The following is a 24,422-nucleotide window of genomic DNA, read 5'->3' as shown; positions in this document are numbered from 1 at the left end:
GTAGTAAGGACAAGCATTGTTTTCTACCTTCTGTTTCAGCTGTGTATGTATTTGCATGTGTGGCAGTCCTAGGTTACATCACAGAATGTATTTCTCACTGTTTTGACAGCTGACAGATTTTGAAAATGCTTGAGCTAGAATGTCTAGGTAGATCCGTCATCACTCCTGCTCCATGTAAAGTGGTTTAAATTCTAAAGTGGAAATTTGAAAGGATATTTACCACATCTTATACCTCCGCATCTGGTCTCTTTGCGATCCCGTGAAAACACTAGTCATGTCTCTGTCTTGTGTAGATCAGCCCTTTGATCCAGTAATCACTCTTCAGGAGAGAAGGGCAGTGCTGAGGGGAAGGCTCATCATTACAAGATGATGAGCTGCCTGGCCTTGGAGAGAAGGACAGACATTCGATGGCTGAGGAGGGTACTGGGAGTGCAATAGGCCAGCCCCCATTCAGTCCTCACTAAAATTCCCTGGGAATGAGAACAGGCGAAGGGGGAAGACAATACGTGAGGAAACAGAGCACCTAATGAAAGTGTTCTTATACCATTTATACCTTGAACCGTTAGGTCATGTATTTATTTGATACAGAAAAAAAAAAGGTAAATTCTACTATCCTTTCCGTCCTTTAAGACTTTCCAGAAGTTGATAAGGAGTGTTTTATTGGGCTTTTGTTTGTTTTGCCAGATCGCCTACATCTCCTGGATCTCAGCGCATTTTGGACATGACTGAGCATCGTCTTCAGTGGGCCAGGCGTCACTGGCAGCGGCTGACGGGCAGCCCACGCAGGGATGACGATGAGAGGCCGTACAACTACTCCTCTCTGCTCGCCTGCAGGGGTGCGTCCTCTCGCGGTCCCAAACTGGCAGCAAAGCACCGTGTCGTCATCCCCCACCTGCGGCCCTTCAAGGATGAGTACGAAAAGTTCTGTGGCACCTACGTCAATAACCGAATACGAACGACCAAGTACACACTTCTAAATTTTGTGCCAAGAAACTTATTTGAACAATTTCACAGGTACTTTTATTCTTTTTTTCTTTTTTTTAAACCTCTTGATATATTCTTTGTCATTTCTGGTTGATAGGAGATTTTTCATTTCTATAATGTATGTTACCTAAGCCTAAGACTTGGGACATTTTCTTTGATGATTCTGGTAGAGTCTGTTACGAAAAGATGACCCCTCACGTTCACACAGCACTTTACAATTGGTAAGATGCCTTCCCTTGACCGGAGAAGATCTTGTTATTTTCATTTTCTAGATTAGGAAACAAAGGTCGGTAATGTGGTTTACCCAGCATCACACTTGCTTACCTGTTCTTCCCATTAGACCAAGCTGCATTTTAATTTTAGCTTTTTCTTACTTGATGATATGGTGAAATAGAGCTCTGAAGCAAATGCAGATATAAGATGTTACTAGGCGAAGCAACGACATAGTTCAGTTTAATATGTATTTACTGCAGCTCTGCTGTGAGTTTAGGCACTGAAGGAAATGCAGGTCTCAGTGGGGCTCCTTTCCTAAGGGGGTTTGTTGTTCAGCAAGCGAAATGGCAGGTGTATACAATGAAAAGACACCGTGGAGGTGATGAGTGTTATAAAGTGCTACCAAGTAGGATGGAAGCCTCAAAATGAGAAATATTAGAGCAATAGAAGAAGAAATGGCATTTGAACTTAATTATGGAGAGTGGGTGAGATTTTCAAGGCGAAGGTGTCGGCAAAGCACATTTCAGATGTAGGAATGAACAGGAGTAGAAGCAGAAAGGGAGGAGCAGAGATTTGCCCGAGGCCTGAAATGTACACCCTTTTGCAAAGCAAAGGCAGAGAGAACATTTAGGCAGATGCTGTATACACTCTGATGAGTGGTAAGACCCGAGTTTAGAAAAATGTGAGAATGAAAAGGATTATCTGTTACAGATATTATGGATTAGATGTGGGGAATTAAGTAAAAAAGATGGTGTGAACGTTTTGAGCTGAGTTAGCCAGGAGGATTAGCAGAAGAGTAAAGACAGGAATAAAGAGAAAGTTGGCTAGATTATTTTTATAAATGTTGAGTTTGAGATGCAAATGTGTGAATAGAGACATTCTCAACATTCATTATTCATTCTACATATATTTGTTCTCATTATTCACTCTACTTAGGTGCCACATGCATTTATTGAACGGTGGGTATGTTTAAAGTATAGATGTGAATTTGTTGAATTAATGGCTTTAAATGCTATGGGCGAGTCTGTCTTTTATGAAGTTTATAATCTAGTACAGTTGATGGAGTTAGAATCTGGAACTTGAAGAGTCCAGGGATATAGTCCACATGGAAACAATAGAAGCCAAAAAAGTAGCAAATGGATTTAATCATGATTTAGAAAGAAATTTTCAAAGTAAGAGGAGTCGGAGGCGAGGAAGGAGAAATGTGGGGAAATTATTTGGAGAAGTTTAATGGTTAATGGAGAAAATATGTGATAAAAACTCAAGGGGCTATGCAGGATTGAGATTTTAAGGAAATGAACCACTTGAATTTACCTTAGGGACTGGTGGAGAAGTATTTGAATATATAAAATAAAGGAGTGGAGGAAGTTCCTGAAAAAGTGAATAGCAGAAGAGCTGAAATAGAAGGGCAGGTCTCCAGGGTGGGGGGGGGGGGGCAGTGGGGAACCTTCCAGGCTTCTCTGTTTATTTTGAGCCTTGTTTGAATCTAATGTTTGTACTTGCAAATGAACTTCTGAAGGCTAGAGAATTGGAATTTTTAAAAATTTATTTCTACAACGTGTTAACACTGAATCTCCTCTAAATTTTTTGAGCCTTTAAAATGAAAATAGCGTCTTCTGTTATGCTTTATATCGTTTTACACAACTCAAGACTATCCGGCTCCAATATTCACTATTATATATTTAATAAAAAATAACCTCCCGTTCATTAAATAATGCCCTGAGCTGGATGTCTACAGGAGTGACACATTGCTCAGATCCGCTAGGTTGTGCTAGTTATCCATCCTGTAGCATCTAAAATGAACTAGTAGATATTCGTCGGAAGCCACCCTATGGTACTGTTGCCCCTCTTGCTTTAAGCTTGTACGTGATTTGGTAACACCTGTTTGTCTGTGTTTGGATTTGCAGAGCTGCCAATTTATATTTCCTGTTTCTAGCTGTCTTGAACTGGGTGCCTTTGGTCGAAGCCTTCCAAAAGGAAATTACGATGTTGCCTCTGGTGGTGGTCCTTACGATCATCGCAATTAAAGATGGTTTGGAAGATTACCGAAAATACAAGATTGACAAACAGATCAATAATCTAGTGACTAAAGTTTACAGTAGGTGAGTGTAACAGGAGCTGTGCTAGGGAATACACGTGTCTTATTTAGAAACATGCAGAATGTTACTTTTTTTCCCCGTAGATGTGATCAGAGGACTCTTTTTGGTAATGGTGGTAGTGGTGGTGTTTTCAACTGATGTTTGTTAAAAACCTGCAGTGAGTTTGGCTCAGGTGTCGTAGCGGAACCAAAATGTGTAAAATGGCCCTGATTTACAATGGTCTGATTTAGGATTCTTTGACTTCACAGTGGTACAAGGCAATATGCGTTCAGTAGAAACCTTACTTCAAAATTCAAATTTTGACCTTTTCCCTGGGTGATGTGGTGAGATACTTTCATGATGCTGGGCAGTAGCAGGGAGCCTCAGTTCCCAATCAGCCCTGTGATCAGGGGGCTAAATAATTATTCTGTACCCATGCAACCATTCTGTTTCTCACTTTCAGTACTGTAGGCGGTAAATTACGTGAGATATTCAGCACTTCACTATAACATAGGCTTTCTGTTAGATGATTTTGCCCAACCATAGGCTCATAGGTAAGCATTCTGAGCATGTTTAAGGTAGGCAAGGTTAAACTATGCTGTTCTGTAGGCTAGATGTATTACATGCATTTTCAACCTACATTATTTTCAACTTGCAATAGGTTTATTGGGATGTAACCCTTTCATAAGTCAAAGAAGATCTCCAAAAGTCATTGTCAACCCAAGAGCTGATAAAGCAAAAGCTTCTATAACTTAATATAAGTGGAATTGAAAGCACTAAACTTCAAACCATAAGAAAGAAAGCAAACTGATAGTTTTTAATCCTGGATGTTATAATTTGGGATAAACATTAAAAAAAAAGAGTTGAAGGCCTATCAGGCATCCCAAGAGTATTCCTTTTTGTACACAAAACTAGAGGCTTATAAAACTCTTCCCACTGCAGCAGCAAAAGGTATTCACAATAGGTTTTTTTAGAAGCTTAGGTACTCTGTTGGAGACTTGTATCTCCAGTATTTATTAAATGGAAAGACTAAATAGCTAAGAATAAAGTCTATAAAGGTGAGTTTTGAATTGTGCTCTATGTTGTAAATCTACATCTACAAATTATACCTATAATGCTGGTATCTGGAGATAACTATAACACGGCAGTATATTCCTTTAAGTCCTGTGCTTATTATGTGCATATGTTTTACAAAATTAAGATTGTGCTGCATATATTTTTATCCTAGTTGTTTTAGCACTTCTCATGTCTTTGTGAAGATGAAATTTTCATATTTCATACTTTTATGAAAATGAATTACAAAGTTTATAATATTCTCTGGCCTTATGTTTCATGAGAAATGTATCTACTTTTATTTTAAAATGCTCTTTGTTTTTTAAAAATTTTTAATGTTTGTTTATTTTTGAGAGAGAGAGAGAACACAAGCAGGGAGAAGGTCAGAGAGAAGGGGACAGAGGATCCAAAGCAGGCTCTGCACTGTCAGCACAGAGCTCAATGTGGGACTTGAACTCAAGAACCATGAGATCATGATCTGAGCCAAAGCCAGATGCTTAACCCACTGAGCCACCCAGGTGCCCCTATATCTACTTTTTAAAAGTCATCATTAGGGGCACCTGGATGGCTCAATCGGGTAGGTGTCCAACTCTTGATTTTGGCTCAGGCCATGATCTCCTTGTTCATGAGATCAAGCCCCATGTCGGGCACTAACCCTGACAGTGCAGAGCCTGCTTGGGATTCCCTCTTTCTTTGCCTTTCTCCCTCTCAACGTGTATGCATTCACTCTCAAGAATAAAATAAATAAACTTTAAAAAGTCATCATTAGAACAGATTTGTGAAATTCTGAATCTGTTAATAGCTTTACAAACAAGTTTATGATGTCATTTTTTGTTTTCGTTTTTAATTTCAGGGATAGGAGTGTTCTGAGGATACTGAGTATATTAACTTGGCCTGAGGTAACCCATTAAAGGAGCAGTAATGAGAAGGGAAGAGAGGGAGTGTGAGGCCTACTGTGGAGGGACTTTACCACCAGGCAACTGCTTGAACATTGCATTAGCCAGGGTTGTCTAGAGAAATCGAAACACTAGGAATGAGATTTATTACAAGAGGAATTGGCTCCTGTGATAATGGAGGCCAAGAAGCCCCAGCATCCACAAGTTGGAGTCTCTGGAAGGCGAGCAGTCCAGTATGAAGGATTGAGAGCCAGAGAATTGATGGTGTAGATTATAGTGCAAGTCTGAAGGCCTGAGAGCCAGCAATGCTGATGTCAGACCATCAGTGTCCCAGGTCAAGCATCAGAAAGGCAGAAAGTAAATTCAACTTTTCTCTGCCTTTTTGTTCTCAAGGGTTTGAGTGAGGGCCATCTGCTTTACTCAGTTCAATTCAAATGCTATTTTCTTCCAGAAACACTCTCACAGACATACCCAGAAGTAGTGTTCAGCTAGTATCTGGGCACCCCTGGTGAAGTTGACATGTAAAATTAACCATCAGAGATGTTTTCTTTAGTGGCAGAGAATTTCTCTCTCCCTCCCTCCCTCCCTCCCTCCCTCCCTCTCTCTCTCTCTCTCTCTCTCTTTAAGTTTTTATTTAAATTCCAGTTAGTTAACATACAGTGTAATATTAGTTTCAGGTATACAGTATAGTGATTCAATAATTCCATAGATCACCTAGTGCTGAGCACATGTACCCTCTTTAATCCCCATCACCTACTTAACCCATCCCCCTACCCACATCCCCTCAAGTATCCATCATTTCTCTATAGTTAAGTCTGTTTCTTGCTTTGCCTGTCTCTCTCCCCCAGCCCCCAACCCCCTCTGCTTGTTTCCGTCTTCTGAGCAGAGAAGGAAGGAATCGGTGAAAGCTGTGCTTTAGGAATATTGGTCTACTCAAGTCCCGGGAAGAGCTTCTACTAATAGTATAGATCTGCCGCTGTGAATCACTCCAGGGCACTACTGAGAGTAGATGCAAAGTCCATCCAGGAAGGGGTGCATGAACAGATACTATGAAGAAGAACCCAATTGAATTTGGTGAACTTTTGTGATTTTTGAGTAGAAGTACCACTGACAGAAACAGCGAGCATTACATTCACCTAGGGTGGGGCGAGCTAGAAGTGAGAGCAAGACGGGCATCCAAGTGGAAATGCCCCTCAGGCAAACAAGAACATAGTGCAGAAGTTCTGGAAGGAAGGAAAAGCTGTGGTAAGAAATGTCAAAGTCATCAGTCTGTGTAGAGCTGATTTTGAAGTGAGGACTTGGATTTAAATCCCTAAGAGAGAAAAAGGTGCAGAGCTGAAAGGCTGAACTTTGAGCCCAGAGGTAGGCAAGCACCTCTCAGCCCCTTGAGCAGACTTTCCAGGTTCCATTGGACAGATGTCGCCACTGCTTATTCTGACGTGAGCATTTGGTACATTTCATGGATTGACGTTAGTGTTCTTATGTAGACTCTAGGTTTTTAGATTGTAATTCTGAATTTGTCAGACCAGCGATTCTGTTCTAGTTACCAAGTCTGAATAAAAGACACGTAAGTTCAAAAGTTTAGTTTTATTATAAAAAGTAGTACATTTTGAACAAATTTAAGGCTCTTTAGGCTGACCAAAAGTTCAACCAGATGACATAATTTTTCTTTATTTTTTAGTTTAGTTTCAGGAGAAAAAGAACTCAAAGACTTGTCCTCACAGAATTGTCTTTAATTTTATGTGAGCCACAGAGGAAATGGGGAGGCTGCTCTGATGAAGTGATAAGCTAAAACCTATAGGATTCTTTTTTTTTTATTTTACAAATAGTTTATTGTCAAGTTGGTTTCCACATAACACCCAGTGCTCATCCCCACAAGTGCCCTCCTCCATGCCCATCTCCCCCCTCCCCCCCCACGTCCATCAGTCCTCAGTTTGTTTCTCAGCATTCAAGAGTCTCTCGTCTGAATTGTGTTCATTATTAGAATTCTCCAGTGGCTTTCTCAGTATTTGTTTTAAAGATCTAGAAACCAAATAACACAAATAACTTGTTTTTTCTCCTTTGTAAGATGATGTGATTTGTACTTAGCTAAGGGAAATTTTTTTTTTCTTATACTCTTGTCTACTTAAAGTGAACCAGAAAAACTTATGTATTGTGTAGAAAGCTGAAAATAATAGTAAAAGCTCGTGATATTTATTTTATTTATTTTTTATTTTAAAGTCATGAGCGTTTTACTAAAACACTGCTATGAATCATTTAATAACATTTGAGTCTTTATTATATGCCAAGGATAGACAGGTGATGTTGATACAGCCTCACCCTTAAAAACAAACAAGAACAGTATTTTGGAATGATTATGATGAACAAAAAGTCCAGATATTGACCAGTTTTAAGATTACTCAGCAGTACCAAATTTAGCCAAGGGGAAGAATGCTTCTTATATGTATTTTTAAATACAAGTTATTGTATATAAATAATTACTGATTTTTAGTGGTAGTTTAAAGTTGATAGTGTGTGTCTGTTTGCTTTTCTAAATTGTTCTAAATAAGCTCTAATTCTGGTTTTCTCAGTTAGTAGCTGTATAACTTTGGGCACATTGCATTGGGCACATTGTCTAGCTAGCTAAACCCCAGTTCCCTTCATTATGAATATAATAGTGATAAAACAGTAAGAAATAGTATTCAGCCGTTTCTAAGTGCTAAGTAAAGGTTAGCCATTGTGATCATTTTTGTAGGCTAGTAATAATTATTAGCTAGAGTTTGTCACATTATTAAGTTATTTAATCAACATTTGAGAACTCCTTAGGACACTGTTTTGTAAATATTAAAATTGCCTAGAGGGAGACCTGATATAATTTTTTTCTAAGGTGTCCTTTTGGACATAGTCCTCATCTGTTTTAGATGATTTGCATACAAACTTAAAGATAAGATGCAGGGGCGCCTGAGTGGCTTAGTCGGTTAAGCGTCGACTTTCGCTTGGGTCATGATCTCGCGGTTTGTGGGTTCGAGCCCCGTGTCGGGATCTGTGCTGACTGCCAGCTCAGAGCCTGGAGCCTGTTTCAGTCTGTGACTCCCTCTCTCTCTGACCCTCCCCTGCTCACGCGGTGTCTCTCTCTCTCTCCTAGCAATAAATAAAACATTAAAAAAAAAAAGATAAGATGCAATATTCTATTTGTTTATAGTCTATCCCAGATGTCACTTTAAGATTACATTTCAAAGTAGAATCAGGTAATTTGTCATTTTATCTATTGTTTTATGTAATTTGCTTTTGTTTGGTGTTGCAGAAGAAATACTGCTTATCTTTCACCCCTCCCCTCAAACTGTTCTTGGAACAAATTACAAGGAAATAAAGAAAATAAAGGTAGATTATAAGATTATGCCTTGTTGATTTAAGCATGCTAACAACTTAAATTCCTATGAAATACAAAGGCATCACTTTAGAGAACAAATTATTTCTCAGCAAAATTAAGGTGAAAGTATGAGCTATTAAATTGTGTAAGCTTTTGGAAGAAGCATATTAACATTTCTGTGTAGATAATTTGATTCTTGTTGGTAATATGTGGTTTTTCACATGGTGCTTGTCTATGGCCAAGTATCTTGGGAAATAACAAACACTAATATTGAAATTAAACATTTAAGCTTTATTATACCTCAGTTAAGTTGGAATGAGATATTATAGAAAACCTAACTTTCTAAAGATTGCCTTTAAATTAGCAGCCTTGTGGGGCGCCTGGGTGACTTAGTCGGTTAAGCCTCCGACTTTCACTTGGGTCATGATCTCGCGGTTCATGGGTTCGAGCCCCGCGTCGGGCTCTGTGCTGACTGCCAGCTCAGAGCCTGGAGCCTGTTTCAGAGTCTGTGTCTCCCTCTCTCTCTGGCCCTCCCCTGCTCACGCTGTCTCTCTCTCTCTCTCCTAGAAATAAAACATTAAAAAAATAAAATAAAATAAAATACAATAGCAGCCTTGTATAAGGTATTAAGGTTTGTTTCAAGATAATAGAAGTGTTTCAAAAACAAAACTACTAATCAACAAATTTGAGTGCCTAATCTGTTATAAGCACTGAGAGATTTCGAGATTTAAACAAAAAGTGGGAAAAAAAATAGATACAGTACTTTCCCTCCAGGAACCTGCATTACTTTCTGATTTAAAAAAATCACCGTGTTGGGGCAAATGCGTGGCTCAGTCAGTTAAGCGTCTTACTTCAGCTCAGATCATGGTCTCACTGTTTGTGAGTTCAAGCCCCACATCCAGCTCTCTGCTGTCAGCATGGAGCCTGCTTTGGATCCTCTGTCTCCCTCTTTCTCTGCTCCTCCCCTACACCCTCTCTCTCTCCCTCAAAATTAAATAAGCATTAAAAAAATAATAAAATAAGAGTCAATGTGTTGATTTTAGTTTTGAAATACTGGCTAATGTTAAAATTTTAGTATTTCATAAATTCATAGGATTTCAGGATTCTTAAAATGAAACTAAATTATCAGTGGCCTTCTAAAGTAATTAACCTTTTGTGTCATACTTAAAAAAATTTTTTTAAATGTTTTATTTATTTCTGAGAGAGAGAGAGACAGCATGAGCAGGGGAGAGTCAGAGAGAGAGGGAGACACAGAATCTGAAGCAGGCTCCGGTCTCTGAGCTAGCTCTCAGCACAGGGCTCGAACCCATGAACTGTGAGATCATGACCTGAGCCAAAGTTGGACGCTTAACCGACTGAGCCACCCAGGCGCCCCTGTGTGATATTTTCTTAAGTGATGATTCTTGAAATTCACTTTCTAAACCATTTTTTATTTGGCAGTCATCAGTAAGTGACTAGATAGTCAGAGTAAAGTCTGCTTCTTGAGAGGTGGGCTCTGTAGCTATGGACCTTGTTTTAAATCCCAGGACAAGTTTAGGAGCTGGGTGACCTTGAGAAGGTTACCTAACTTACCAAAACCAGTTTTTCTCATTTGTAAAAGGGAGGGTTAGGGGGCAGCGATCGTAATTCCTTCATAGTACTAACCACATAAATTGATACAAAAATGATATCATTTGGTGAGTATAAAGCATCTGATAAATTTAGCTAATATTTATACAGTGATGATTATTTGCTTATTATAAATTTTTTAGTGTTTTATGGGAAAAATGCTAAAAACCATCAGAGAAAAATATATTCAGAATCCTGTGCTTTTTCTCTCTTTAAATTTGTTAAAGTAAGAAATAGAAGTTTACATTCTCCACTCTTCCTTCTTATCTCTCCTCTTCCTCCAACCCCCACTTCAGTATAATCACTGCTAATAGCCCAGTGTGTTCTTCTCCACGTTTCCCACGCTTATGTAGCAGAGCTGTTTGATCTTGAACTCTTAAAGAAGCAGAATGGGTCTAGGAATTTGCCTGAAGGAGGGATTGTGAAGGCCATGTCCTGTCCAGTGATAATAGTTCAGGAGCACAGCAAACAACTAGATGCAAGAAATTCTAGTTGTGCATTCAGGCTGTGGGAGAAGAAGAAGGTCCTCTTAGTAGTTTTAATTCTTGAGCGGGTAGAGTAATGCAGCCTCATTTTGAGTCTCCCACGATGATAAATCTTCAGAGCTGGTTAGATGTGGCAGTGAGCATTGTCACTTGCTTGCAGTTGCTCTGTCACACCATGCTCTCTTGCCCTATGTCTTTATACTCTGCCTGAGTACCCTGACTGATACACTGTCCCACCTTTCTTCACCTCAGTCACTCTTGATCATCCTCCAAGATTCACCTCCTCCAGGGCTAAACACCCCAACTGTTGGCTCCCATAGTAACCTGTACCTACGTACCTCTCTCTTATGAAAGTATTGTTTGTGTCTCTTTTTGACATTTCAATCTTAGCTGGTGTCACACATGGTGTCTATGTACCTAGGACTTCCACATTTACATCTGGAAATTCAGATCAGGACCCTCAAATTGCTGCACATCTTCAGTTTACATCCCACTCCAGTCTGAGTTTATTATCTGTCCTCTCATGCAAACAGTTGCTTCTAAAATTTGATTCATGATGAAAGGCACCATTCCTCATCCCATTATGTAAGTTAGACACCATAATGTCATCTTCTATAAGATGACATTTATATCTTATAGATGTAAGTATACATACATATACTTTATATGCAGTAAGTCATAAAATGTGGTGTAGTAAGTCATAAAGTATGTACTAAGTAAAAAAAACCCCAAATATGTCTTGATTTAATCTTCTGTTTATCCCTGTTGCTGCTACTTTAATTTTGATCATCTTCATCCTTCTGAATTATTTCAATAACTTTGCACTGTTTTTTTTTTCTGCCAATTCTACTCCAAACTAGCCAACTAGACTATGAATTTGAATAGTAAACTCTATAAATGTAATTGAAGAGAAATCTTTGCTTTGGAAATAAGTGTATTTTTGTGACAATTACCAGTTCTTTATGGGTATTTGGTAGGCAATGGAGGAATGAGACAGACCTTCCTAATATTTGTTGATAGCATTGTATATGAAATGCTGTTTAGCTAGTGGAGATGATGTTCTATGATACAGACTTCCTCATTCTACTCTAAGGAAAATGCTTTGTGGAGCATAATTCATGCTGGTTAGTATGAAAAGACATCAGAAAAACTTTAACATAAAGCAGGATATTTAAGGTAGACAACCTCAAATGATCTATCTTTCCTTTAAAATGAATATATAAATGGGAAAACTATACTTCTGAAAAGGGTTAAAATTTGCCATTCTTCTTTCTAATGATCAACTGCAGCAGACTCAGGACTGTTTACCAGTGTTTCTATTAAGTGATAATTAGAGGTGTTAATAGTAGCATAATGATTTTTTACAAACATTTTATTTATTTATTTATTTTTTGATGTTTAGTTTTGAGGGAGAGAGACAGAGTGCAAGCAGGGGAGGGGCAGAGAGAGAGAGAGACAGGCAGACCTAGAATCTGAAGCAGGGTCCAGGCCCTGAGCTGTCAGCACAGAGCCTGACATGGGGCTCAAACCCATGACCAGTGAGATCATGAACTGAGCTGAAGTCCACGGCTTAATGAACTGAGCCACCCAGGCAGCCCAGAATAACGACTTTTTAAATGCTGAATATTTTATTTTATTTCATTGTAATTTTTATTTTATTTCTTTGATGTTTTCTTTCATTATTCATCCCATCTAACAGATGGAAAGTAGATGATGTGTCTTGTGCACTTTTGGATCCTTGATACCTGACCACAGGGCAGCACATAGGAATTGTCTTATATGGGAATAAACTTATCAAATGTTAATTTTATTCAAGAATTACACTCAAACAGCTTAATAATTCAAAATCTCATAGGACTAAAGAGCTGAAAAATGTGTTTTAGTAGCTAAATAACTAAATTTTCAGGTGAAGTAAATTCTGGAATTTAGGTTTTTTTCTCTGGCTTCCTTCCCTTTTAGCATTTAATGGATTAAAACTCACCCCATATGCTTTAAACATGCTTTAAATGATACACAAAACCTAAAAAACAAGATTATCTATGTTTCTGTCTTAATATTCTCTTTAAACCTCCCCCCTCTCCCCAATATTAGGAAAGAGAAAAAATATGTCGACCAATGCTGGAAAGATGTTGCAGTTGGGGACTTTATTCGCCTTTCCTGTAATGAGGTTATTCCTGCAGACATGGTCTTACTCTTTTCCACTGATCCAGATGGAATCTGTCACATTGAGACTTCTGGCCTTGATGGAGAGAGCAATTTAAAACAGAGGCAGGTGGTTCGGGGATATGCAGAGCAGGTAAATACTGGGTTCTCACTTGGTGACTTATTAACATTTTCTTTTCAGAAGATGACCGAGCTCATTTTCACAGAGATAGAAAAAGAGATTCTTAAATTCATTTTTCCCATTACAAAATAGAATCCCGGAGGGCTTAATCTATTTCCAGATATCCCTGGAAGTGTTTTATAGATTATAGGCTGTAATGACTTTGAAGTTCACACATTTTAGTCTGGCGATCCTATATTTTTTGGAAGTGAATTAAAGGAAACTAACAGAATTATTTCTCAATCTGGAAAATTATTTTGCAATGGAAATGATCATCTTCTGTTCCTAAAATCTATAACTGCATATATACTCAGACCTTTTGAGACTTGTGTAGCTTCTCATGCCAAAGAGCTTTCTAGACCCTTCACCACGCTATGGCAAGGGAGCAAGGACTTTGAAGTTCTATGAACATGAGTTTGAATGAATTCTAGCTCTGCTGTTTCATTATTGGGTGACCTTGAGCAAGTCACTTATTTTATGCATCAGTTTATCGTAAAATAGAAATGATGATGCCTGTCTCATAGCATTGCTGTGAGAGGAACATGAAGTAATGTATGTAAAAATGTTATGTACGATGCTTAAATATGAGTTTCCCTTCACTGTCTCTGGAAGAACTTGAGATGTTAATGGTCTTTTTTAAACTGAACTGTGAAGTCAGGTTTCCTTCATCTTGTACTTTGTAAACTAAAACATGTTTTAGCCAAATACATGCCCTGATCTTTGTAAATTTTGTGATCTGAGGTAACATTGGCCATCTTTCTATCTATGGATTTAGTTTAGCTCCTGTGATTGACTGATAGGCCTCACATTGTCACTTTTGTGAACATTTACGTTACTAAAACATTTGTAAAAATCTCCCACAACTTGAGATTCTAGTATATACTACGAAGTACCTATTCTGAAGGTGACACCAGTTAATGAATTAGTACACTTTGGGGTCAATGAAGGGTGAGTGCTCTGGAATCCCATGACCTAGATTATAATCCTGTTTCTAAACACCTCCTTGTGTGGAAACCTGTGGCAAATTACTGATCTTCTTCATGTGTCTCTTTCTTATCTGTTAATTAGACCTAATTATAGCACCTACCTCATGGGGTTGTAAAGAAGAAATTAATATGTTTAAAGTACATAATAGAGATTCTACTATATCAAAAGAACTAAAAAATTACTGATGAGCAAATCAAATCATATAATTATATGTCATTTTCCATATGTGTTGCTGTGATATGTTTATACTTGATGAGGTATGTCAGTAATAGTTTTTTTATTAGGCAAACATTCATATAAAAACAAGGAAATGAGATAAGGTTCCCATGGCTTATTCTTAGTGAATCCATGCCTGTGTTCTATAAAAACATTTTGCTTATTTGTCCATGGGTTACATAAAGCATGCTAAAATCACCATTTAATCCATTAGAGAATTTTGTAAGATGCTGACATCCAGCTTATTTTTAAATTTTTGAATAAAGTTTGCTGGGATAAATGCATAATGTGTTCAGAGCATTCACATACACATTTAATCTTAAAAACTCCCTACATGATAAAAGAACAACAAAGTATTTTCAGCTTTTCAGTGCTTTCTGCATAAAGGAGTGCTTGCTGTGTGAATAGAAGCTCTCCTATGCAGAGTCCTGCATGGATTCTAGTGTGTGATTCAGTGTTGATTAGTGCTCTAGGACCATCTTCATCCCACTTACTCATTTATGATTATGACTAAACTATTCTCTGCTTTTTTCATTTGGGCAATTTGTGACATAAATTTTGTAGCAAGAATGTGTTAGTTTTATCTTAAGAGTTGGTGAAAGGATAAACACTTAAATATCAAGGGTTTAACTTTGAATTTTTTTCGTGTTATGATTTTAAAATGTGTGTGTGTGTGTGTGTGTGTGTGTGTGTCTAAATAATATTTGTTTGCTTGTTTTTAGGATTCTGAAGTTGATCCAGAGAAATTCTCCAGTAGGATAGAATGTGAAAGTCCAAACAATGACCTCAACAGATTCCGAGGCTACCTGTGAGTAGTGACTTACCTTCATTGGTATGAGTAGAATTATGTATTGCAATTATATTGAAGTCAGTAAAATTTTCGTGTATGTATATCCAATCCAAGTTAAATCACCAAAGGCTATGTGTTTAGCCATCTATTAATTTGTCTTTATTTTAATAATTTGGTGAATATTACCTATGTGTGTTTTAAAAACCACAACAAAAGCTTGTTCTTAAAATAATCATAAAATCTTGGTCAGTGGTATAAGAATGTTTTCCATGAGCTCTGTATTAAGCTCAAGACATGTTGTTTGGAAGGAGGGACCTGGACAGAACTGGTAACCTAGGTGACATGATAGGATAATGTCCTCCTGCAGAATTAGAGTATTAAGTGGCTATTTCTGGTTAGTAAAAGTTAGCCAAGGAATTGAAACATGTGTAAGAAAAAGTACGGGAAGTGACAACACTGTTCATTCTGGAACCCTTGAGGCGTCTATATCCCTTTTGCAATGGCAGCTAGAATTTCGAGTCGTACCTAATTTCAGGCCTGGCTTCTGCCAGTTAAGTGCTTTATGCCTTGAACCAAGTTATTTACTCTTTTTGACTCTCAGTTCCCTGATTCTTAAGAGGGGAGGAGATAATTAGACTTACTTCATAGTAGTGATCTTATGAGAGAATGGTAAAGAAAATTTCCAGCTCATTTTTGAGACCAGATTATCCTGATACCATAAACATACAAAGACACTTAAGGAAATATCAATGTCCTGTATGAATACAAATGCAAAATTATAGCTAATCAAATCCAACAGTATATAAGAAGGATAATACATCACGAACCAGTGGGACCTATCCCAAAAATGCAAGTTGTTTTAATATTAGAAAATCAGGGTGCCTGGGTGGCTCAGTTGATTGAGTGTCAGACTCTTGATTTCAGGTCAGGTCATGATCCCAGGGTCGTGGGACTGAGCCCTGCATCAGGCTCTGCACTGAGAATGGAGCCTGCTTAAGATTCTCCCTCTCTCCCCCTCTTCCCCTTGCCCTCACTCACATGCGCTCTTTCTCTCAAAAAAACAAAACAAAACAAAACTTAACATTAGAAAATCAAATGATGTAATTCACCATATTAACAAGCCACAATTAACAAATTAAAAAAGGAAATCCCAAGTGATCATCTCATGAATGTACACAAAGCATTTAACAGAATCTTACTGGAAACAGAAAGGAACTCTCTCAACCCGATAAAGGCATATATGAAGAACCTATAGTTAGAATCATACTTAATGGTGCAAGACTAAATGCTTTTAAATGTTTTTCCCCTAAAATCAGGAACAAGTAAGTCAGTAAACAATATTTCAATAAGATCAGTAAACAATATTTACTCTCACCACTTTTATTCAAGATTTCACTAGACATTCTAGATAGCGTAGTCAAGCAAGAAAAGGAAATAAAAGTTATCAAATAAAAAAGAACTAAAACTCTTAATTATTCACAGATGATTTGATGCTCTTTGTGGAAAACCTGATAAAATCTATAAGAAATTAGCAATGAGGTTTAACAGTGTTCTAGGAAACAGATAAATATACAAAAATCCATTGTATTTCTACATACTATCAATGAACAATCAGATATTGAAATTTTTCAAAATATAGCTTATGATAGCATCAGAAAATATGAAATACCTGAGACTCATCCTGACAAAAGATGTGAAACACCTGCACACCAAAACCATTGAACGCTGCGGAGAGAAATGAAAGACCTAAATCAATGGAGAGATGTATGCTGTTCATGGGTTGAAAGACTCAATATTGTTAGGATGTCAGTTTTTCTCCAAATTGATCTGTAGAGTCAGTGTAATTCTAATCAAAATCCGAGGATGGTTTTGTTATTTTTTTAAGAAATTGACAAATTTATTCTAAAATTTACATGGGGATGCAAAGGACCTATATTAACTTAAAATGATATTGAAAAAGAACAGAGTGGGAGAGCCAACACCACCTGATTTCAAGACTTCTAGTAAAGTACAGTAGTCAAGTTAGCATAATTTTGGCACAAAGATAGACCAGCAGATCAGAAAGGATTAAAAGAGTATAGGATCCAGAAACTGACCCACGCATTTATGGACAGTTGGTTTTTGTTGTCCATAAATGTGCCTTTGACAAAGGTGTACACAAGCAATTTAGTGAAGAAAGGTTATTTTTTTCAACAAATGGTGCTAAAATGATTGAATGTCCATATTCTAAAAAATAAACTTCAAGTCATAACTCTCACTCTTTAAAAAACTTAACTAAAAAATGGATCCTATAGTTAAATGTAAACCTAAGATTGGAAACTCTTTAAACATAGAGGAAACATAACAAAAATCTTTGATATCTTCAGTTAGGCAAAGATTTCTTAGGCAAAGATTTCTTAGACATAATACCCAAAGCACAATAAGAGAACAAAAAAGTACATAAAAGAACTTCAGAATCAAGATTAAAACCTTTTTCTCTTCAATGAGACTATTGAATGAAAAGATAAGTCACAGATTGGAAGAAGATATTCTCAATGTGTTTATCTGATGTGTTCAGATTTTATAAAGACATCTTAAAACCTAGTAATAAGGGGTTGCCTGGGTGGCTCAGTCAGTTAGGTGTCCAACTTCAGCTCAGGTCATGATCTCACAGTTGCTAAGTTCAAGCTCTGCATCCTGTGTCTACTGTCAGTGCAGAGCCCGTTTTGGATCCTCTATCTCCCTTTCTCTCTGCCCTTACCCTCTTCTCTTGAGCATGTGCACACGCTCTCTCTCTCAAAAACAAATAAACATTAAAAAAAAAAACAACCCTCAGTAATAAAGAAAACAGTATAGGTTTTAAAATGGTAAAAGAAATTTGAACAGACACTTCACCCAAAAAGGTTTATAGATGACAGATAACTGTGTGGAAAGATACAAGTTAAAACCACAGAGATACAACAGTTAAAAAGACCCAACTATACCCAGTGCTGGTGAGAAAGTAGGGGAACTAGAGTGCCCACCTGCTGCTTCTGGGAATATAAAGCAGTGCAGCCACTTTAAAACACAATTTGGAAGTTTCTTTAAAAGTTAAACATATGCCCACTGTATGATCTAGCTGTTCCACTCCTAAGTAATTACCTAAAAGAAAATAAAACATTTCTCCACAGAGTATCCTGTACACAAATATTCAGGGCAGCTGTGTTTGTCATAGTCCCAAACTGGAGGCAAGCCAAATGTCTGTCAACAAGTGCATAGATGGACAAACTGTATATCCATACAGTGTAATACTTTTCAGCAAAAAGGAATTCACTGGTGATACATGCTACGATATGGATGCATCACGGAATCTCATATTCAGTGAAAGACGCCATGCAAAAAAGAACATATACTATATGATATTTTAATATAATTTCTTGAAAATAAACCTAACTTATTGCGATAGAAAGCAGATTAGTGAGTGCCTTAACTAAATTTCTGGAACTGGTCTCCTGGCCTACCTTGTCAGCCTCTCTCTTCATCTGCATTGGACATTATTTTTAATAGACACATTGGAACATCATTCGCTATTGTGAGTACCCAGTCTTGCCCCAGAACCCTTACCTACTTCTAAGGCCCCACTAGCCTCTTGGTTCCCTAATTATCACTTGCCTCTGGATTCCCTGATGCCACGTTTGTCTGCTCTTTGGTTTTTCCATTTGTGATGGGCTCCTCTAATGTGTGCTTCAACTGCGCTGCCTTACTTTCCGATTAGCCTGATCTGACCACTGGAATTGCCTTTCTCTTGGGATCCACGACTAAAAGCTGCTCTCTGCTTCTTTTCCCTCCCTCAGATTCTGTCTTCCTCAGTGATTAGATTTCCCTGGGTCTGCTCTGTTGACACTTCTATTGAGAGCTGGCTTCAGCGACTTTCAGGAAAGCGTTGAATGAGAGAGTCAGCCCAGGTAGATAGAGTGATTTTTCCGTGGAATTATTTTTATCCACTAAACTAGCTCCTTACCCTTTTCCTGCTTTGTGTCTGTTTTCTAAAATCAACAAAAATCGAGCTGCTCAGGCTCACTCTCTTCTCTTGTTCCTGATCTTAGGGGAAAAACATTTGAAAGCATTTAGTGTTGCACCATTAAGTATGATTCTAACTGTAGGTACTTCATATATGCCTTTACCGGGTTGAGAGAGCCTTCTCTGATTTTCTCCTATTTGTGTCCACAGTGTATGCTAAATGTTCAATTTTTATTATAATATCTATAATAGTTTTCTTACACTTAACATATTTCTGTATCAGTCACTTACACTTAGACCACAGGAGCCAAGACGATGTGTGTTTTTGTATTCCCAGCATCTGAGTGGGAATGCTGGGTGTGTAATAGATGTTGCCTAGCATCTTCAGTAGATGAGAGCTCTACGTAGACAGTCAGTGCTCCATAGAGAGTCCAAAGATCTCACATCGTAAGTGTCAAATATCATATACATGTCAAGGGCAGGACCTGTTTAATGTTTGGGCAGATACCATTTTGATAGAAGTTACGCTTTGATCTAATGATTGTAACCTAGAGTGATGTAATGATGAAAAAATAAGATTCCTGGCAGGGGGGTGGGGGGAATCTTAAATTTTACTGAGGACCTTTGGAAATGGCTTTTATTAACAGAATGTTAATTCTGTTTCTATAAAGGTTCTAGGGATAATGAATGTTATATTGATGAGAATTGTGTGGTGCTTGCCTGGGAATGCTACATGGAAATGTCAGTGTTGAACTTAAATTCTTCATCTGCAAAACCAGGAAGCAGAATTAAATTAAACCCATGGACACCACCAACTATATATATATTCACATATATGAAGGCATATAAACATAGACCTCCTAGGATACGGTGTTTACAAATTATAGGAGTGAAATGACATATCTATTTTCTTTCTCCTTTGTGATATCCTTCTTTGAAGAGTTATTTCCTTTTCCTTAGTAATTGTAGATAGAAAGGATCCAGACAACAGTGACAGTTTTCCTATATTTAAGAAAGAAGAAGGGTACTTGGGTGGCTCAGTCAGTTAAGCATCTGACTTCAGCTCAGGTTATGATATCACAGTCCATGAGTTTGAGCCCCACATTGGCTCTGTGCTGACAGCTCAGAGCCTGGAGCCTGCTTCAGATTCTATATCTCCCTCTCTTTCCTCCTCCCCTGCTCACATTCTCTCTCTCTCAAAAATAAATAAACTTTAAAAAAATTTTTTAAGAAGAAATAACTTATTGACTGAAGTATATTGCTTAGAGAACCTAATTTTAACACTGAAGTTAAGAGGACATTTTCTTTTTTCTTTTTTTTTAAATTTTTAATGTTTTTATTTATTTATGAGAGAGAGACAGACAATGTGAGCAGGGGAGGAGGAAAGAGAGGGAGATATAGAATCTGAAGCAGGCTCCAGGCTCTGAGCTGTCAGCACAGAGCCCGATGTGGGGCTTGAACCCACGAACTGTGAGATCATGGCCTGAGCCGAAGTCGGACGCTTAACCAACTGAGCCACCCAGGCACCCCAAGAGGGCATTTTCAAAATAGGTTAAATACATTACTTTCTGCTTATTAAAAAAAAATTCCAATTATTTTGCTCTGTATTTTTGCACTATTATAACTTGATCAAGTAATTGCTTTCATCATTTTTAAATTGTTTATTACAGAAACTTTCAACCAGTCAAACGCAGAAAGAAAACTATAATGAACACCCATGGGCTCTCAGCTAGTTTTAACTATTTCATAATTTTGCCAGCTTTGTTTCTTTCCGCGGCCCGCCCCCTGCCTTGCAGTTTACCACACTTACCAGACTGCATCCTTGCCGTGGTAGTGAACATTGTTTTCTGGCTGTCTGATTTCCTGTAAACTGTCCAGAAACACTTTCGAATCTGATGAGGGAAATAGTTTCTTTTTCTACAAAATGACGTGTGTGTGTGTGTGTGTGTGTGTGTGTGTGTGTGTGTGTACACTTGCATACATACATACATACACGCAGGAAATGTTGCATACAGTTTCAGAGACTTCATGGATCTCTTGATGCCACAGGCCCCAGGTTGATTTGCTGTTGAGGAGGCTTGATTAGGTTCCTGTGGAAATAGGTACTTTCTATTGCATACCATCTGTAGGCCTGTGATGTCCTTGTCCCATAGGTAGTTCTGTTAAGATTGGTGTTGTTCAGGGGCGCCTGGGTGGCTTAGTCGGTTAAGCGTCCGACTTTCGCTTAGGTCATGATCTCGCGGTTCGTGGGTTCGAGCTCCGCGTTGGGCTCTGTGCTGACTGCCAGCTCAGAGCCTGGAGCCTGTTTCAGAGTCTGTGACTCCCTCTCTCTCTGACCCTCCCCTGCTCACGCTGTCTCTTTCTCTCTCTCCTAGAAATTAAATTAAAAAAAAAAAAAAAACATTTTAAGATTGGTGTTGTTGGCTACCCTTTCATTATAAAATTCCTCATCAGCCTGTCACCTAGTGCTTTTAGCAGCCACAACTTACCATTGCCTAGAAAAATGGTTGATTCGAAACCAGGTTGAAAATGGAATTTTTCCAGTTCTATCAAGAATGTTTCCCTTGTCAGTTACTAAGTTACCTGAAACTCAAGTTTGTATTGGAGCAGCAGGCTCCTAATTTGGAATATTGTTTTGAGGTTTTGGAGTATGAGAAGTTGACAAACAGGAATAATAGAAAACAATGGTAGTTGAGACTTGTCGCATCTTTTTCCAAGCCAAAGCAGCGTAACAAAAGCAAATCGCTCAGAGATTTGAAACCTTTCTTGTGAACTGCTTGACCTAATACTCCAGTCAAGAAAACTCGAAATGTGTGATTTTTATGTTTACATCCCCACTTTTGCAATTTAAAAATGAATGTCTGTGCCATCTTTCTTACAGAGAACATTCCAACAAAGAACGTGTGGGTTTGAGTAAAGAAAATTTATTACTTAGGGGATGCACCATTAGGAACACAGAGGCTGTCGTGGGCATCGTGGTTTATGCAGGTTAGTTACGCTTCTCATTTTCACTGTCGTCTCCTCTGTGTTTTTCTTCAAATTAACATTTTTCATTTACTCAAAATGCAATCTACAAAAGCAGAAAGCTTGTCTTCATCAACTTAAACCTTGGTCTTTGACACAAAAGCAAACTAAATTAACAAAATATATTGTGCAATTACTCTGTATTAAATTACCTGCCACAGAGATTTAAAAATATGCTATTTGCTATCTGACTTTAATTTGCGAATTTTCTCACATGTTACCTCTGTAGGCCATGAGACCAAAGCAATGCTGAACAACAGTGGTCCCAGGTATAAGCGCAGCAAATTAGAAAGAAGAGCAAATACAGATGTCCTCTGGTGTGTCCTCCTTTTGCTTGTGATGTGTTTAACCGGTGCATTGGGTAGGTAACATTTGATTTTTTTGTTGTTGTTGATATCTTTTCAGCAAGATATTTATTTAAAAGCATTTTCTTTTCAAAATATTGATGAAAATTTGACTTCTGTAAAGGAGGTTTTGTTTGCCATCAGCTTTTCCCCTCACATCTCTTTCTTATTCTCTGATCTGAAAACCATTAATGTTGATTGTATCCAGCTATGTGGAGCTACAGTAGTAAAGGGACCTGGGAAGAGATTTAAAGAGAGACCGAGACCAGAGAATGTGGGGCCTTTTGAATTTTAATTTGTTTAAAAAAATAAACAGTGGGTCTTCCACCAAAATAAATGCTCGGATTCCTCTTTAGGAATGAAGCCGTCTATTTATATAGTGTATATGTAGTATTCTTTTGATGTCTCTGTGTTTTTTGAAAGGTCATGGAATTTGGTTGAGTAGATATGAAAACATCATGTTTTTTAATATCCCTGAGCCCGATGGACATGTCATATCACCAGCATTGGCAGGATTCTATATGTTTTGGACCATGATCATTTTGTTGCAGGTATTTTCTGTTGAGTTCATCATCAAGAACTTTGTTACTTATCTAACTACATTTGGTTTCTCAACCTTTATTTTCCCTCTCTAATATTTTTTGAATTGCTTGGTTCCTCTTAGGTCTTGATTCCCATTTCTCTCTATGTTTCCATTGAAATTGTGAAGCTTGGACAGATATATTTTATTCAAAGTGATGTGGATTTCTACAATGAGAAAACGGATTCTACTATTCAGTGCCGGTCGCTGAACATCACCGAGGACCTTGGACAGATTCAGTACCTCTTTTCTGATAAGACAGGAACTCTCACTGAGAATAAGATGGTTTTTCGAAGATGCAGTGTGGCAGGCTTTGATTACTGCCATGAAGAAAATGGTGAGTGTTGGGTTTCTGTAAAAACCAACCTTATAATTGGTCTTTTTTGGCACCTACTTAGAGGTTTGATAATTCTAACTCCTGGGTGGCTCAGTTAGTTAAGTGTTTGACTTCAGCTCAGGTCATGATCTCATTGCTTGTGAGTTCAAGTCCTGCATTGGGCTCTGTGCTGACAGCTCAGAGCCTGAAGCCTGTTTCAGATTCCATGTCTCTGTTTCCCTCTGCTCCTCCCCCACTCACACTCTGTTTCTCAAAAATAAATAAACATCAAAAAACTTTAAAACTTTAAAAGTTTGATAATTCTAGCAAAGTGATGCTATATTTAAGCATTAGGTACTTAACTCATCCAAATAGGCATTAAGCTTTATTTTTGTTCTTTCCAAAGCTAGTGGATCAGAGTCAAGGAGTCAGTTGCCAGCCATGGTTTCTTTAAAAGGAAAGTAAACTACCAGTAATGATAGAAGGTTGGAGATTCGGTATGGTGATAATGCTATATTATAGATACCTGTGAGAATCTAATGAAACTATGGACTATCTCCCTAGGAAATATTTTGAGAATAATTCCAAGGGGACTTTAGGCTCCCCCTAACCCATCACATCATTTAGCCCATCGGTATCCATTGATTCTTGGTTAAGAACACCTAGTTTAAAAATAAATATGATGTGCTAAACTCTGAGGCTAAGGAAGTAAATATACAAATTGCAAAGTCTCTTTAAGGAATTGAACTTTGTTAAGTTTGTTATTTACAAAAGTAATGTGCACTCCTATGAAAGTAATTCTGAAAAATATCCAAAATGAATTAAAAACCTTATTCTCTAGAGATTAACCACCATTAACAATTTGATGAACACATAACCCTCCATTTTTTATGCATATTCTTTAATATGTGAATATATGTGAATATATATTTATTCATTATATATGTGTGAATATATGTGAACATATATTTATGCATATAAAGAATATATGCATATTCTTTAATATGTGAATATATATTTACATGTTTTCCCTTTTATAAATTAGAACATGTTATATATATTTTTTATTTTTAATTTTTTGCCAGTTTGCTTCTTGAATATCTCAAGGACCTTTTTTCCAAATCCATTCATAACTTAACATTAAGTGCATAGTATTGCATTGTATGTGGTCAAGCTTACTTTGCTATTATAACAATAC

General features: G+C 37.6%; 1 protein-coding gene across 1 annotated transcript in view; it reads left to right on the top strand.

The window, feature by feature from the left end:
* The window catches only part of ATP10D (ATPase phospholipid transporting 10D (putative)), a 103,953-nt gene that overhangs the window by 28,474 nt on the left and 51,057 nt on the right, over positions 1-24,422 (top strand). The window contains exons 2-9 of the mRNA XM_077757820.1: positions 685-1,014; positions 3,105-3,299; positions 12,758-12,962; positions 14,915-15,000; positions 21,842-21,948; positions 22,214-22,345; positions 22,752-22,879; positions 22,993-23,245. Of these exons, the coding sequence (XP_077613946.1) occupies positions 722-1,014; positions 3,105-3,299; positions 12,758-12,962; positions 14,915-15,000; positions 21,842-21,948; positions 22,214-22,345; positions 22,752-22,879; positions 22,993-23,245 (1,399 nt within the window). The 5' untranslated portion in view covers positions 685-721. The remainder of the gene's footprint in view (positions 1-684; positions 1,015-3,104; positions 3,300-12,757; positions 12,963-14,914; positions 15,001-21,841; positions 21,949-22,213; positions 22,346-22,751; positions 22,880-22,992; positions 23,246-24,422) is intronic.

This window comes from Crocuta crocuta, unplaced genomic scaffold, assembly GCF_008692635.1.
Source record: "Crocuta crocuta isolate KB4526 unplaced genomic scaffold, BGI_CrCroc_1.0 scaffold282, whole genome shotgun sequence".
Classification (NCBI taxonomy): domain Eukaryota; kingdom Metazoa; phylum Chordata; class Mammalia; order Carnivora; family Hyaenidae; genus Crocuta; species Crocuta crocuta.
This window is presented reverse-complemented; position numbering and strand designations above follow the sequence as displayed.